At 44.8% G+C, this 16034-nt stretch overlaps 1 protein-coding gene across 2 annotated transcripts in view; it reads right to left on the bottom strand.

The window, feature by feature from the left end:
- stard9 (StAR-related lipid transfer (START) domain containing 9) overlaps positions 1–16034 on the bottom strand; it is a 37402-nt gene that overhangs the window by 5203 nt on the left and 16165 nt on the right. Inside the window, exons 7-25 of one of the 2 annotated variants that reach the window (XM_061795353.1) lie at positions 15812–15924; positions 14246–14388; positions 14091–14158; positions 13766–13863; positions 13476–13685; positions 13116–13213; positions 12939–13016; positions 12786–12863; positions 12377–12556; positions 11452–11503; positions 10765–10890; positions 8833–8915; positions 8708–8757; positions 8452–8633; positions 7330–7786; positions 2109–7229; positions 1841–1987; positions 1586–1769; positions 55–198 (exon numbers count right to left, since the gene is read on the bottom strand). In XM_061795353.1, coding sequence (XP_061651337.1) covers positions 55–198; positions 1586–1769; positions 1841–1987; positions 2109–7229; positions 7330–7786; positions 8452–8633; positions 8708–8757; positions 8833–8915; positions 10765–10890; positions 11452–11503; positions 12377–12556; positions 12786–12863; positions 12939–13016; positions 13116–13213; positions 13476–13685; positions 13766–13863; positions 14091–14158; positions 14246–14388; positions 15812–15924 — 7612 coding nt within the window. The remainder of the gene's footprint in view (positions 1–54; positions 199–1585; positions 1770–1840; positions 1988–2108; positions 7230–7329; positions 7787–8451; positions 8634–8707; positions 8758–8832; positions 8916–10764; positions 10891–11451; positions 11504–12376; positions 12557–12785; positions 12864–12938; positions 13017–13115; positions 13214–13475; positions 13686–13765; positions 13864–14090; positions 14159–14245; positions 14389–15811; positions 15925–16034) is intronic. The other variant, XM_061795354.1, reaches the window with a different exon arrangement.

Genomic DNA, 16034 nt, shown 5'->3' with positions numbered 1-16034 from the left:
TGTTTTGAACTGTATTGTGTCTAACATGCATTACTGTAATTGTTTTTCACTCACATGTCCAGGAGTGAATGTGTGGCCGTGTTGCAGTTGGAGTGTATTGCCGCTGTTGTACCCCGACGTGGGTCCAGATGAAAGGCTCCGGCTGGATCCGGTGCACAAGGTGCTGTTGCTGATCCTGGCTCCTTGCCTCGGGTCATCCTGGAAGATGAAGAAAAAAAAAAAAAACTATTTAAAATGTGTATCTAATATTTCGTTGGCATTTCGCCAAATCCAAAACAATTCCTTTCCCGTAAACCCCTAAAAATTGCATGTTTGTTGATCCATTAACATTGCATCGTCAAAGAAAGCAAGCCATTTTCAAGACTTTGGATTGATCAATTATTTGACAAAATAACAGACCCACGTGGGGAAAGACCAATAGTATCGATTTGACAAAAAAATCTATAATTGACCAAATTTGGACATAAGAGGCTTCCGTTCGACAGCGACGATATGTAAAATAATTAAGTTTAATAATAACATTTTAATTTGTTGTCATGTTTTAATTTTATTATTTATACTTTTCTTAATTTCATAATACATAAAAGAATTATTTAATATTTTTAAAAGTATATATATTTTTTATTTTCAGATAATTGTATTAAACTAAAAATGTACATGTAATATATAATAATAACAATAATAATAATATTATTCGTATTGGCCACAGCCGTGGCCCAATGGTTAAGCTCATCGCCTGCCACCGTGGGGGACCTAGGTTCAAGACCCCGACTGGGCCATCCGCCAAAATCCCCCGGACTCACGGCTGTGGTGTCCTTGAGCAAGACACTAATACCCCGAAATGCTCCCCGGGCGCTTCAGCTGCCCCCTGCTCCAGTGTGTTCCACTAACATGTCTATGTGGTCACTGATGGGTTAAATGCAGAGAACAAGTTTTGTGTGCATGCATGCATGTTCATGACAATAAAAGGTGATTCTTCTTATATAAAATACATGCATTTTAAAAATAAATTGTATTAACTATAATTCAATTAATTATTAATCAATCAATCATTTAATAAAATTAAATATTAAATGTAAATTCACTTATTTTAATAAAAGAAAATTCACACTCTATAATTAAATTATAATACATTAACCCATTTATATAAATTAATAAAAACTAAAAGACAACTGAAAAAGTAAATATATAAAATATCTAAATTAATTTTAACACCAAAAGAATTCATTCATTTTTCAAATTGTAGTTTACATTCATGTAATTATAATTAACATTTACACAACATAATGTACAAGTTTATTTTCCGATTTTTCAAATGTGTATTATGAACTCATTCACTGCCAGCCTTCACAGTTAACATGGATATTTGACTTCTAAAGCCGTCAATGGCAGTGAATGTGCTAACAGTAAATCAGTAAACCCATTATTTAATGAGGTCAATGAATACAAAAATACATTTTGATTAACCAATGTTACGGTGAAAAAAAAACCAGTAAATTAATGCGACCAATGCTTGGTGGTTTTGGATTTGAAGAATACAGCCTGGGGCCACACTTTGCACACCGCAGCATTAGACGTACGGCACCTTGGACTCCGGTGATGAAGCCTGCTGTTGAAGCCTCCTCTTCTCCCGCTCGGTCCTCTCGTGCAGTCGCTCCCTCGCCTTGGTGATCTCGCCGATGGCTTCCTCCCGAGCGCGACCGTAATCACACAGCAGCTGCTCGACGTCTGACGGGTATGCGCCGTCGCCGCTCGCCGGGTCTCGTATTCTGCCGACAAAAGAAGAAGTTGAGTTCGATGAAATGCACGTTTAAGTTCGGATGAGTCGTCGGTGTCGTACCCGGTGATCTCTGGCTTTAGCCGTCGGCCGGGCGTCGCCGGAGGGCTTCCGAGATGACGTGTGCAGGGGCTGAGGCTACGAGCTCGTGGGCCCGTCTTAGGCTCCTCCTCCGCCTTTTCACGCAAACCCTCGATGCTCAACCGGTGTCTGTGAAGTTATGAAAAGTAACAGGCAAGTAAAGAGTTGAGCTCAGATAATTCAGCCCACGCAACCAAATCTAAAAATGATCTGTCAGTCGGATACCAGAGGTTACAAGCAGAAAGCTTACCTATCATGGAGCTGCTGTTTTCCGAGGTTGGACGTCGCACACTTCACCGCGAGCTCCTCCGTGGATCTGGGTGACAGCATCTTGAGCAGAGCATCCGTTTCTCCCAGGCCATAGTGCAGCTTGGCCTCGGCGAGCTCCACGGTCAGCGGCGTGGAGTTGGCCCCGAGGCCGACGGAGGCCATCACTTGCTCCCTCTCCTGACGCAGACGCTCAATCTCTCTTAACCTCGCTTCGGAGTTGAAAGCGCAACTCTCAGCCGCGTCTGAAAAAGTGCAGCGCCTGGAACGCAGACGGGTGATGCCGGCCCAGTCGTTGAACTTATCGTGCAAGGGCAGATCTTCAGGCAGTGTGTCGGGGTCCACGCTGGTGATCGGTTTAGCGTTCACCAGGACGTCGGTGCTGCACTCACTGGGCGTCAGGGATGCAGCCGGGGATGGACTGCAGGTACCTCCGCAAAAAGAGAACGCCAGAGGTCTTTGGTGGGCTGGTTTGGTTGATGGCATGTTTTCATATTTGGTGACATGAGCATCAATTTTCCTTGCTGTGGCACAGACGTAATCATGCAGAGAAAAGTCGTAGCACTGAGGACTTTGTGAAGAGTTCCCTTTGGGCTGAGGACGGGCATTCCCATTATGATGAGTATTTCTTCTGTCCACTGATGAGCTTTGGAAACAATCCTCAGAGTCTTTAGGGCTTGAACTCATTTCACTGACCTCTTCCGGCAATTCACTAGAGCAAATGCCACAATCCAGTCCTGATGATCTGCAAGGAGAATCGGTAAAGCTCTTCTCTTCCGTGCATTCATTCTGATTCCTTTCTCTAGGCTTCAACTGTTTTCGTACACCCACAGTTACAATGGGGGAGGAGGCCCGATCTGTGAAAGTAGTCGCAGGCTTTGAAGGATTTCTCACCCAAGGACGCTGCTTTTCTTTGCCTCCGTTTGGTCTCCAGCTGTTTTCAGAGGCGACGGTACTACGGTGGTGCAACGTCTCGGGCAAGGTTTTCTTTATGGGAGCAGATTTTACCTGCCTTCGACAACTGACAGGCGCCGTTTTTAAAGAAGAGGTCTGGGGTTGGAAAACATTAGATGTCCTTTCTTCTTTGTTACCCGTCTCAGTTTTCACCAAATAGAGAGAGTCTTTGTCTGGTGAAACCGACTCAGCCCCAGTCAGTCTCAATGTGACGTTGACCTCATGGTATTTGGGCCTTTGGTGCATCTCTGTGTTCGCAGGTGTCCAAGGTCTTTCCGTCTGAACCCCGACATCCAAAGCGTTTTGAGTCGAGCAGTCAACGCTGATATTTGGGATTGATCGAGGACTCAACCCGCTGATGCGACCCGTCCTCAGTCCCTGGAGGTCTCCCAGCAGGTCCGAAGTGCTGTGGATCAGTTTCGCAAGCTGGACTGACATGCTTTCCATACTGGTCCACGTCAGAGACTCGTTCATTTGAACACTGGTCTTCGGGGCGTCCGTGTGGGTCCTTTTGTGCTGCTCCTTCCTACTTGGAGTGGCCGGTGGGACCAGCTCGGTCTGAGTGCCGTGTTCTTTCATGGTTCTCTGGGCCACGCTTTGGCTCAACTCCGGGTCAGATGAGTGGAAAAATCCGCTGGATGAGGTGGTGTTGACTGACGGTTCAATGCTGCTAAGCGTGCTAGAGAGCCCCTTGTGGGCAGCGTAGGTGCTTAGATGGGAATTAAAGGGCGAATTCTGCCTGTTTAAGCCGTTATCAACGCTACAGCACCTTGTGATACATTTTTCAGCGACGTTCAAAAGCGGGAATTTGTGGGACAGGTCGGCGGCACTACCGAATGTAGGGTTCTTGCCGCACAACCGGTCGCCGTCTTGCCACTGATGAACGAATGGGTTGATATCGCTGGAGGCGAAATGCATTAGGGATTCCTCAGACTTGACTCCATTCTGCAAGTCATTTGTCCTTGGTGATATCGTTAGTGGAGGTAACGAGAGTCTTTTTCTGCAATGTGTAACCTCTTTTATCATCTCTATCTTAGTGCCTACTTTGGAATTCTCAGCATTAGACTTGCTTACATCTGTTTTGCCTTCACTCTCAAGTCTTAGTTGTGTAGATGACCGTTTGCTAGAAGTTTGGTCTGCATCTGATGACGATGTCTGAGAGGAAGTGGATGAATGATGTATTTTTCTCCTCCTGAACCTTTTGGACTTGTTCTTTTTAAGAGATGAATGACACTGTGTGGCAACATTAGCCATTTCAGATCCGTAACCGCTTCTATTTTTGACCGTCTTTTTGTCTTCTAACGCTGGTAACCTTTCTGAATCAGATTGAACGGTCATACAAGGACATTTGGGGTTTACTTGAGCTTTGTCAAACTTGCACTGACAATCTTGACATTTGTTGTTGCTGTAATTCCTATTGGTCACACATGTCTGAGAATGGTCACGCAAGCGTTGACTGCTATGCTGATCCGCCCCTTTGACTGAAGGTTTATTTCCTCGTGTGGCATCGGTGAAATGGTATCCATCAGAGGATAACTTACAAAGGTGTTCAACTTCCTTTGGTGATTGTTGGTTACATGAGTGACCACAGTCAATACAGGACGTGCCTTCCAGACAATTCCCTTCGGTTATGTCTGTTTGGCAAAGCCATGGCGCTGCAGAATCCAAAGCCTCAGAACAGTTTTGGCTACGTACTTCTTTTGAACAATCTATATTTGGCAGATTAAGCTCATTTGTTTTGTTCGCTTGACTTGTGTCATTGGTTCTATCGGTGCAGCTGTCCGACACTTCATGGGCAGTCAGCTCTTCCACGGGTTTTGCAGCTGTAACAACGGTTTTTACTTCACTTGCCCTCAATCTCTTTTCAGCAGCTTCTCCATCGTTGGTCAACCCTTTCACCTGATTGTTCTTGTTATCTCGCGTCTGGTTTTTTATTTGTTTGATTCTCTGATCATCACAATCAGAGACTAGGGTTTTACTCCAGTTGCTTTGACTCCAGTTGTTCCCATCACCACTGCTGCTAATCAACGACAACTTTAAGTGCCCTTGGACCACTTGTGAGATTCTCAAGTCGATGGCGCTGCAGATGGCCTCAGAATGACAACAATGCTTTCTTCCAGCGTTATCATTTTGAGACCCTGCCTCATTCGATTCGGCAACGACTTGTTTTATTGCTACATGCTGTACTCTCATGTCTCCTACAGAAGGACCATTCAATTTCTCAAGTTTCCTCAACATGGAATCAGAAATATCAGCAGATAGAAGTCCAAAGTTGGAGATTTTTACATCACAGTGTTCTTTTTTGGAGTTACATGTGTTATTGTTATCAGACCAGGGAGCTCCCTGGTTGGCAACCGGTGAAGGGCTTCTTTTGGGAATTTTCAGGCTGCCCACAAATGCCTCTTTTTGCTCTTTGTTTCTCTTCCTGGAATTTTTACAAGCTGATTCACACTGCCGGGCAAAGTATGCAGTATCGGCATCTTTGGTTTCATTCCCGTCCGCAGACTCAGCACTCGCGAAGGAACAATCTTTGGTAATCCCGAGGTCTGGCAGTTCAGACTCTTTGACTGTAACATCTAGATTGCATAGTACTTCATCTGTCCGAATTGCTTGACCCTGTCCAGTAGGGTACATTAACAGCCGCTCTGTTTGACAACCTGAGCTATGCAGGTCCAATGCAACATCCTCTTTACAGTTCTGGGAAAGAGATGATGGATCTGCAATGATTAAACACTCAGCCCTTGTGTCTGAGTGCTTCTCATTCTGTGACATCAGCTCCTCGGTTGGTTGGTCATTCAAACCTTGGCTGTTGGTGGATGTTGAACTATAACCTTGAGATGGACTCAGACCATCTGACAGGCTAACACTGACCGGGCAGGAACATTCGCTGCTTTCTATTCGGAAGGGCGGAGAGTCTCTGTGGATCACTGAACCACCTGCTACCTCAAAGGAGGAGCGAGCATCCATTGGCGGCAGCAGATGTTTGGACAACCTCACGCCAGGAGAACCAAGGACACTTGTTTGACCAATGTTATCTTCTGTCAAATTTTGTGCAATGTCTCTCAAACTGTCTCCTAATGGTATTTCAGGTGTTGATTTAAGGTGATCTTGCTGGGTCCAGTTCATCTTTGCAGGGACAACTTTAGGTTCTTGATAGCTGCCCAATTCTAGACCCATGGCCATTATCCTATTGCCGCATGGGGGATCCGTCACAAAAGTGTACGTCGGAACCACTTTCTGGCAAGACCTCTTTACAACAGAGTACTTCTCCACAACTAGTGAGTCTTTCGACATCTCACTGTCTTCGCTGTCTGCTTCGCTCTGAGCCGCCTCCTCGCGTTTCAGCTGCTCCAGAAGAGCCGTCGCGTAAGCAGAGGATAAAGAATCGACGGAGAACAGGCTCTCAGAGTCGGAAGCCTCTTTGCGCCCTTCTTCTTGTACTTGCCATTCGCAGTTAGCCTTCCATTGTTGCTGTCGCTCCACCCACTGGCCTGTCTTGTTTATCAGAGCCTCCGTGCTGTGCCATCGCCTCGAAAACTCAAATGGACGCCTCTGCTCGAGCTCCTCACATGAGATGGCTGTTTTAATGGTACTTCCACTCATCCCGCCACTATCTTCATGGCTTCTGGGAAACCGATTTGGAGAACAGTTTTTAGAACCTGATGGCAGTTTTCCCAACGCTTTGGGTCTCACAGAACTAGAAAAGGATTTGCTGGTGACTCCTGACTGGGTTTGTCTTTTTACATCATTGCAATGAATCATGGGTATGTCTGTTTTGGATGCTACATTTTCTTTGCCAAGTGGCTGCACAGGGATACAAAGGGGCAACTTTGGCGTAGCTGCTGCGTTCCGGTCTGACCTGTTCTTAAAAGACAATTCTTTTTGAGGCAGCAAAGGTTTGCGTTCAGTGTACCGTCTATATTGCCGTTCCTGGGAATTTTCCTCCACCTTGGAATTCAGTGCTATGTTTTCGGAGGATCTCCCTCTTCCTTGGCAAGATTGATTTAGTCCTGTGGGGAGGTTGCCTGAACAACTCTGGGTCCTTTCCCGGGGCAGACACTCATCTGAAACCCACTTCCTACTGTTAATGCACGCAAGAGATGTGGAGTTTGAAGTCAGTTCTGTGGATTTATTTCTCTTGAGGAAGTGTCTGATGAGGCAAAATAAACTTTCAGGTATTTATTTAATATTTCAAATGTTATATTATTAGTGAGGTCAGAAAATGTTTTGTAAAGCTTGTGTGTGCTTACCTGAAGATTGGGGTATGATGTGGGTACAGTCGGGACACAAGATCAGCAGAGAAGGAATGTCTCGGAAAAACAAACTTGGGTGGGGACACTTGCTCAGGGCTCTCTGGTCCAGGGGATAGGGCCTTTTCCAGATGCTGCAATTCCCTCTTTGCTTCCAACAGATGCCGCTTGCGGGCGATTCTCTCCAGCTGGAACTGTAGCTTGTTCCGGCGGAGACGTCTTTCGGCACGACACAACGCATGATGCTTCAGTAGCTCCTCCTGGACAGCTTTCTTCCTGACCCTGACAACAAGTGACGGACAATTCTCCCTCTGAACTTCTCGATCGTCCGACATAAGTCCCGCGAGACGCTCCAGAAGTGGATCCGGCTGGGAGTCCGTTTGAACGCCGAGGTCCTGGGTGACTCTCTGCTCGACGGCTAACAGGTGACATTTCTCCTGCAGGATCCACTGGTGGACTGTTGGTTTAAGAGTCACAACAACAAAAAGTCAGGAGTTGTTTATGACATTAACATATCTCTTGTAATCACTGTGTATATTATTCTTTCAACAAATCAATTGCATTTAAACATGCCCGAACACTCAGCAATTTTTCACAAGTGTGTACCCTGGAGACCATTTATGTATTTTAGGGTTCGTTGACAGCAGGTTCACCAATCGACTCGAAATTGGGTGGACACATCGATGCACAAAAATGTTTCAAGGACCCATACGTTAAATTTAACAGGAAGTGGACCATCTTGGTTTGAAGTAGCCATTTTGGGCAAGTTCTAGGGCTCGTACTTAGAAAAATACTCGGGAATTCACCCCTAATCAGAAGCAGGTATCCAAGACAAATGGGCGATGCTGAATTGAAAAGCTTTGTTGCCTATGACATCCAACGTGGGCAAGGGAGGACATCAAAGTTCAATGAGTATTTTGAGGATTCTCCGAGATTTTGAAAAATATTAGCCCCTACACACGTTCGCCGATCAACACGAAATTGGGTGAACATGTCTTTCATAACAGGACGCACAGAAAAGTCTCAAGGACCCAAGTATTAAACTAAACAGGAAGTCAGCCATTTTAGTTTGAAGCAGCCTTTTTGGGTTAATCGCTAACCGCAGCTTTCAATTTTGCTTACTCTCGCTGTGCTGCTGCTGAAAGTGGGCTTGTTCTCTCTCCAGTTCCTTCTCGGCCCGCCTCTGCTCAGAACCGATTTCCTGGCGCAAACCCTCCACGTAGCACTGCTGCTCCTCCACACGCCGCCTGGCGGTCGACTCCTCACTGGACAAACACACCGCAGGCAGCCCTTCTTCCTCTTTGCTACAAAAGAGGCACACAAGCAAAATCAGACTGAGAAACTGGTCTGATAGAATTTTTGAGGCCTCTGTTTTTACCAATGGTCAGGAGTTGGAGGGCAAAGGTCGATGTAGGTGCCTTCACTTGCCTGAGAACAGCGAAAGCAAAACATTCAGCACCCAAAAACAACATCAACGGTTTGTTTGAGCTGATCTGCACGTACCCGTCTGCGCTCCCGGAGGACGGCTGCCTCCGCCGGGTGGTTAAAGCGGAATTTGTGAAGGCCTCCCAAGGTGATTACCATTCCTGGAGACAAGAGAGAAGTAGTGTGCACAGGGTGTTAATGTAAAGTAGCCAGGGTAGCTGTGCGCTGCATGTGTTTATCCATTGGGGGTTTGAGCAAAGCGCCACATTTAGTTGTCATAATTACCTTCTATAACTGTATATTTGTCTCTCAATAAGAATACAAATCATCCATTAATTTGCTATAACGCTGACCCTCATTCGGGGGCAAATCCCAGCAGACTTTGCGCACGAGGCGGGGTACACCCTGGACTGGTCAATCGCCAGGGAACATATCGACAAACAAACACACTCTCGGACAATTTTCAATTCACCTAACGGGTTCTGGAATGCGGGAGGAAGACGGAGTACCCCTAGAAAACCCAAGCAAACACGAGGAGAACATGAAAACTCCACACAGGAAGGCCGGAGCCCGGATTCAAACCCCAAACCTCCAAACTCTGAAACAGACACCAACCACTCATTCCAAGTGCTGCCCAAAATACAAATAAGAAAATTAAAAAAAAAAGAACACAAAGTAAAAGCCAGGGGATTTTTTTCCGCCTTTTTGTCATGTCACTGTTACTTTCTGCAACGGGACAAAGCGGACCTGGCAAATATCCATCTTCGGAGGTAACATCAGAGTCGTAACTAGGCTTTACACAATCAGGATTTTTGGGGCCGATCAGCAAGTTTAAAAAACCGATAACCGAGCACATGATAGAGGAATGTGTCTATTTAAATGACCTGTTCATTTACTGTAGATACTTGTGTACCTAATTGCTAAAAAAATTCTATTTACAACAAATAATGTATCTTTGTTCCTCTATTTATCCACAGTTTGTGACATTTTGGTTTGTTGGTTTTTCAATTGAAAAATATGTTCCTTGGCTCCATAAAGGTTGGAAATCACTGCTCTAGTCAGATCGTGTATTCTAATCAGTCAGGTCAAACCAACATTACAACGTGACAGAAAGAATGGGTGCTAACTGACCTTAATTCAATTACTTTATTTTTAATTAAATTACTTCACCCACACCGGAACTTTAGAGCATGATTCGACAGAACGGCGGCATGTTTACGTACAACCGTTCGTGCTACCGCTAGCTTGCTAGGCTACATAACGTTTTGTTGCCTGCTTGCGGGCCGTATCGTATTCAAAGTACGTGAACATACCTCAAGCAAGCCTAAAACGAACGTCCTCTGTTGTCCTGGGCACCGGTGATCAACAAACACACGTTTTCTCCCATTTTGTTTTTATAATCCAGTCGGGCGCGCTCCACTCTTGTTGTCGTCGCCACGGTAACGTGTGTATCCGGTCGCATTTGAGTTGACAAGATAAAGCCCACTGATCGTAAAAAACGGGATGTGGTGGTATCGGAATACAAGATTTTATTGCAGTAGTCTGACATAATGCAATCGTGTAAGAGCAAATTTGTTTTGTCGTCTGATCCGCGCATTACGTGTTGTCTGTCTCAGACATGTCTGTTCCACACCCCCGACATGTTTTTTTAATTTTTTTTATTTATTTTATTTTTTTAAATAACTATTGGGCATCAGATATTTACAGTACTATTTCAAAAGACACGTGACAAGGCTAAAAATAAACTAGCTTTTGGATTCAAATATACTGTGCACGATGGCGACGTGGAGTAAATTTCTTTTGCGGAGCCGATCAATGACGTCATTTATCAGCTCGGTGAATTATGACATTGCAGCCGATCAGCATAAAATGCTAATTATCGGCGATAAAATCGGCGTAAAGTCTAGTCGTAACAGTGGTGGGCCTCAGCTTATGACAGCAGTTCGCCATACAGCCATTTGCACAGTGCTCAGAACCCCAAATAATTGCTCAACAATTGGATGGGCTGACCTTGCGCCAGTCTGCAGGGCTCGGTGACTTCCCTATCATTGAGCAGGCACGTGCAACCTGGCAGCGGCCTGAGCGTGACCACGCCGCCGTCATTTTGGATCACACAGCTGGCACCACCTGGCAGAACTAAAAAACACAATTAAAAGGGTCATTAAAGGGGACGAACAGTGAAACCTCGCCAATCACAAAACCGCATTTGAGAATTATTTGCTGAAAAATAAATAAAAAAATTGACAGTGAACAGCAGCGTGATCTAGTAGTCCATTGATGCCGGAGAAAGCAGGGTGGCAAACTTCTCAAGATGATGGAGAGAAAGGTGTGGATCACAATTGGCAGTAGTTGAATTTAACAGCTGATCAGATGCTAACAGCTAGCCGCTCAAGATAATGTACAGTAAGTGCCCAACTAACGATAGCCTTTTGCGACATACTGTAAATTTAGCTCCTCCCAACATACAAAGCTCGCCTCTCAGTCGAGATGTATCACTTCAACATGCTTTCTTGACGCCAATGAACTACTTTCCTATTCGGCAGTGCTTTGGCGCCGTCTTGTGGAATCTCACGGTGTTTCAGAAAGAGCACGAAAATGGGAATAAGTGAGTTTTCAGCTAATAGCTAGGGATAGGGTCCACAAGAAAAACTGGGAATTTGTGAATGCGGGTAGTGTGTTTCTCCACTGGGCTTGTACCTATTTGTGGTTCTTCAAACTGGTCTTGGGATCCAATGCGGGTAATTCCTTCCTGTAATGAAAATGGGTGTAATGATACAATAGATTCAATTCGACAATCCTTTCATTTCTAATCTCCCCCCCGCTTGTTTACTCGGGGATGAAAAAAAAAAACATGCATTCTCAGGTGGCCGACGCACTTCACAAATGAGTGTCAGGCCTGAGAGGCACGCTTGTCAATGCCAAACTCAGAGTCCAGTGGACAAGAAAAGAGAAGTCAGAAAGAAAAGGTGATTACCTTTTCTTAATGTAGCAGAACAGAAAAATTGGAAGAGGAGGAGGAAGAATCTAGCAAAGAAAAAGAGAAATATTAGTCTAGGACAGCTGCGAAAAACGTGCAAAAGGAAGAGTGAAATGGCCGTCAAACCACTGAGCACACAAACAAGCCGACACAAAGGCATAAGCCAACACAACACCTGCTTACGGCCTGCGATTACAAGCGGGCCCCAAAAACAATTAACAGTCAAGAACAGAGGAACAAAAAACGTCAATGTTTCAAATAGGCTAGGTTTTAGTTACTTTAACTAAAGCTTTTACACATTTTTACATTGTTTCATGACTCAATTATTCAACTTTTTTTATTTTTTTTTAAACCATAATTGTCACCTTGTTTCAGCTACCTCTGTTAAGTTACATTGTTATTTATTTGACTGATGTTTTATTGATATTACATTGAATACTCTCTTTTTGTACATTTTAAGTTATTTTTACGAATCTGAAATATTTATGTTGTTCTTGCAATACAAAAATCCCCCAAAATCAAATTTTTCTTAGGGACCCTTGGAGCCTTGGTCGCGCGCACGCACGCGCGCACACGCGCACACGCACACACGCACACACGCACACACGCACACACCTCTCTGAATAGACATTGACCCATCCATACCGTGAGATGGTAGAAGACCACTCCGGTGCTGAGGACGTCTCCATCCAGGGCAACCAGGTGCGGCCGCATGGAGTTGATCAGGAAGCCGGCTCGGTCCCGGTTGATGTCCACGCTGTACTGCTCCAGCAGCTCCCGCTTGTCCTGCCAACTCTCCGACCAGTCCTTGGTCAGCTGCTCCACCTGAGGAACACGGAGGATGACGTTTAAAACACATACAGTGGTACCTTGACTTACTAGTGGCCTGACATTGAGGTGGAAGCTCAGTTCACTAACAAATTGGTTTACCAACAAATTGTTCTGGCAAATATTGCTTTCGGACGTTGACACGGAACGCTCACTTGTGCTTTCTCTCACAATGCGTAAACGTCATTCACTTCGTGCGGAAAGACTGCCCAAAGATAGGCGTTACCTTTAACTCATTTTGCAGCACCATGTCAGACAGCATCCCCTCCCTCTCGTCACTCAGGGACGGACTGGGATTACGCTGCTGTCAAGGTGGGAAAAGGAAAATAAATAAATAAATAAAAGACGAGCCTGAGAGACTGTAGATATGTTGACTCACCATTTCAAAGCTGAGCAGCATGCTCTTCAGCCTGTCGATCTCCTCCCTCAGATCCCTGATCAGCCGTACATTTGCGTCCTGCGCCAACGTTACAAGGATTATTTGGAGTTTATTTCTATCACGCACAGTCGGGGGTTATCGTGAAAAACTGGCGAGAGGAGCCACGGCGCTAATGACCTCGTTCACCCGGGGCTTGTTGACGATATTACGGGCGTGGGCGGCGTAGCGCAGGGTGCTGAGGGTCTCGTTGTAGCTGCTGGCAGACGGTGAGACGGCTGCAAGGAAAATAGCCGGCAACATATTTACATCTGCTGCAGCTAACTTGGTAGTACTCATAACATTATTACTGCTCAAATAACACAATACTGTACACAGGTAGTCCTTATCCCTGCTGTTTGAGGAACTTTGATAACTTACATATATCATTTACTGGTATAAACAAAATAAATAATATTGGGCCAAGGATCAATCCCTGGGGAACTTCATGTTTCTTGCATTGGAATACTCTCACTCGCTCTCTTACACTGTCTCACATACTTGCGATCATGATGGTCTTGGAGTTACCCCCCAGGCTGTCCTTCAGCAGCCAGGTGAGGACAGAGTCCCTGTAGGGGATGAAGCAGTGCCTCCTCCCCGCACTCGCTCCGCCAGATAGGAAGCTACTGTGGCTTCCCGCCGTGCTGCCGTCACCCTCCGACGCCACGCTGTTGATGCTCTGGCAGCTGCTGGACATCTGCGAGTTCTGGGCTGTGGATGAAGCAGAGGATCATTAACAACCAAGAGTGAAACAATCGTTTTGAATAATATCGGAATTTGCGATCGCTAACCAAGGGCGGAAATGACAATGCCCAGCGTGACCAGCGACTTGTTGATGTTGGATCCTTCCGTTAGTCTGTCTCTGCAGTAGTTGGGATCCGCTCTCTCACTACAGACACCAACACAAACAGATTATTTGAAATTATTAAAAAGGTGCAATGCGAAAATTCAGCCTTAAAGAATACTTATGCCTCACTGAATACTTATGAGTACTTTGTAAATTTTTCAAAAATGTGTAGAATTTTAAGGAAAACATGAATTTCATCCAGTTTGGAAAAAGACTGTATTTATATGTGCAGACACTAGGGGGCAGCTTTGTCAATGACAGGGTCTCACCTTCCTGCCAAGTCGACCAGGTTGATCTTGCTGACGGTTTCTGAAGGACGGTTGTTCTCAAGTATGGCCTGTGACCATCAAGTTGGACCATAATGAGATTCTGTGCAATAAAATGATACCATTTCCACGTTTACTATTAACCGTGGTGGTCATACCTGAGTGTACTGGATGGTGAAGATGGCGTGGGAGCGGCTGCTGGCTTCGTGGTTGTGCGTCGCCGCTGTGATGCGGTTGGCGATGCCTGCCTCCAGAAGGTTCACGGCCTGCTGGCAGTCTGACACCACATGTTGGGACAGGTCTGGGAAAAAAAAGACAAATAAAAAGTGACCAAATGGTGTACGTGAAAAAAAAACATTGAATGGTATCAAACATTGTTACCTGTGTAATACAGTCTATGTTAAGGGACAGTGGAATTTAAAGCAAAATGAAAAGGACTTGAGGGTAAGAACTGAGGAAGACTAGATTGAACACAAAAAAAAAAAAAAACAGACCCACACAAAATTGTGGCGCGACCTCGTAAGGACCAGCTGGAACACAAATAGTCTTCATATATCGTGCACACAATAAAATTTAAATGACTATTAAGACTAAAACCCCAAGAGCGGAAGGTAGTCACGTAACTCCTGGAAACATGAGCTTGGACACACACAACATTGTGGAGCGACCACATTTCTGAAGGCATTTATTGGAGGCATCCATTGGTTTTAAGCGGGGTCACAGCATTTATTTGGTGGGACGGACACTAACTGAGGAACTAGGGATGACTTTCAAGCCGCTGGAATGAGGCTAAACGTGCGCAACAGATGAGTTGTGGTGACTTCAAACACAGCACGTGTTGCGTTCAAGTAGCCGTGGAGTGCCATCTCTTAAACCTGTGTAAACGGTGCTCTCAGGAAATGAGCTCACTTCCTGCGGGCACCAGGGATTTCTCTGGACGCAGACAATGAGTGGATGTGAACCAAAAAAAAGTCTGGGGAAAAAATGACTAAGAACAAAGGACTAAAAAAAGAAGTCTGAACTAAATTTCTTTTCACTGACCATGGTATTAAATGAGCATTCATCACTTTTTCTTGGACAAGTTTTGTGTATTTTTATGTAACGAAACCATGGAAGCTGGAGCAAACTCACCTTTAGGGTCTGGGGCCCTGATATTTCCCAGGGGCCACACAAATGTTTCAAAAAATCATTCATAGTTTTCTTTGATTTACAGCAATTATTATTTCTCTAGTCTTAATTTACACGCTTTAGAACATATTAAAGTGAGTTATCTATCATGATTCTTTAGACCTACTCATGCAATGGACTATTCCATGTTCTTGAGCATTAGCAGACTTAATTCAGGAAGACGGTAGCAAAGCAAACTTGTTGGCACAGTTGTGAGCAAAATGAAGCAGAATGGTGAAAATTACAAAACATAAATGTAAATATTTACTCTGAAACTAGCCACAGTTTCAGCCGCCATAGAAGACCGACCAAATGCAAAAAAAACATTGCAAGAAACTTATTGTACTGATGTGCAAACATTTTACCTGGTTGTAATTTCATGATTGAGTGATTTTGATGAGGTCACCCAAGGCCCTTCATAATGATATTAACCCAAATGCTTTTTACATAAAATTTCACGATGATTAAAAATAAATAAATAAATAAATAAAATAAATCTCAACATCAGTTTGTGATAAGAATGTGTGTGTACGCGGCTTTCGATGGCAGGTGCTCACCTTGCACGTAGGGCCCTTTCTCAGGATGTTCCCTGACTCTTAGCGAGGTTCTCGTCTTCCGCTCGCTGCTGCCCAGCAGGTCTCTCACTCGCTCGTTGTAGATTTCCAGAAAACTGCACAGGCGAAATGAACAAAATCTAAATTCATTGGAAGACCACAATCTCCCTTTTTCCTCCTGATAATTCACAGCAAAGTCGAGTGAAAATCAACACAGGGATTACAT

The sequence above is a fragment of the Phyllopteryx taeniolatus genome, chromosome 13, assembly GCF_024500385.1.
Source record: "Phyllopteryx taeniolatus isolate TA_2022b chromosome 13, UOR_Ptae_1.2, whole genome shotgun sequence".
In the NCBI taxonomy this organism is placed as follows: Eukaryota; Metazoa; Chordata; class Actinopteri; order Syngnathiformes; family Syngnathidae; genus Phyllopteryx; species Phyllopteryx taeniolatus.
This window is presented reverse-complemented; position numbering and strand designations above follow the sequence as displayed.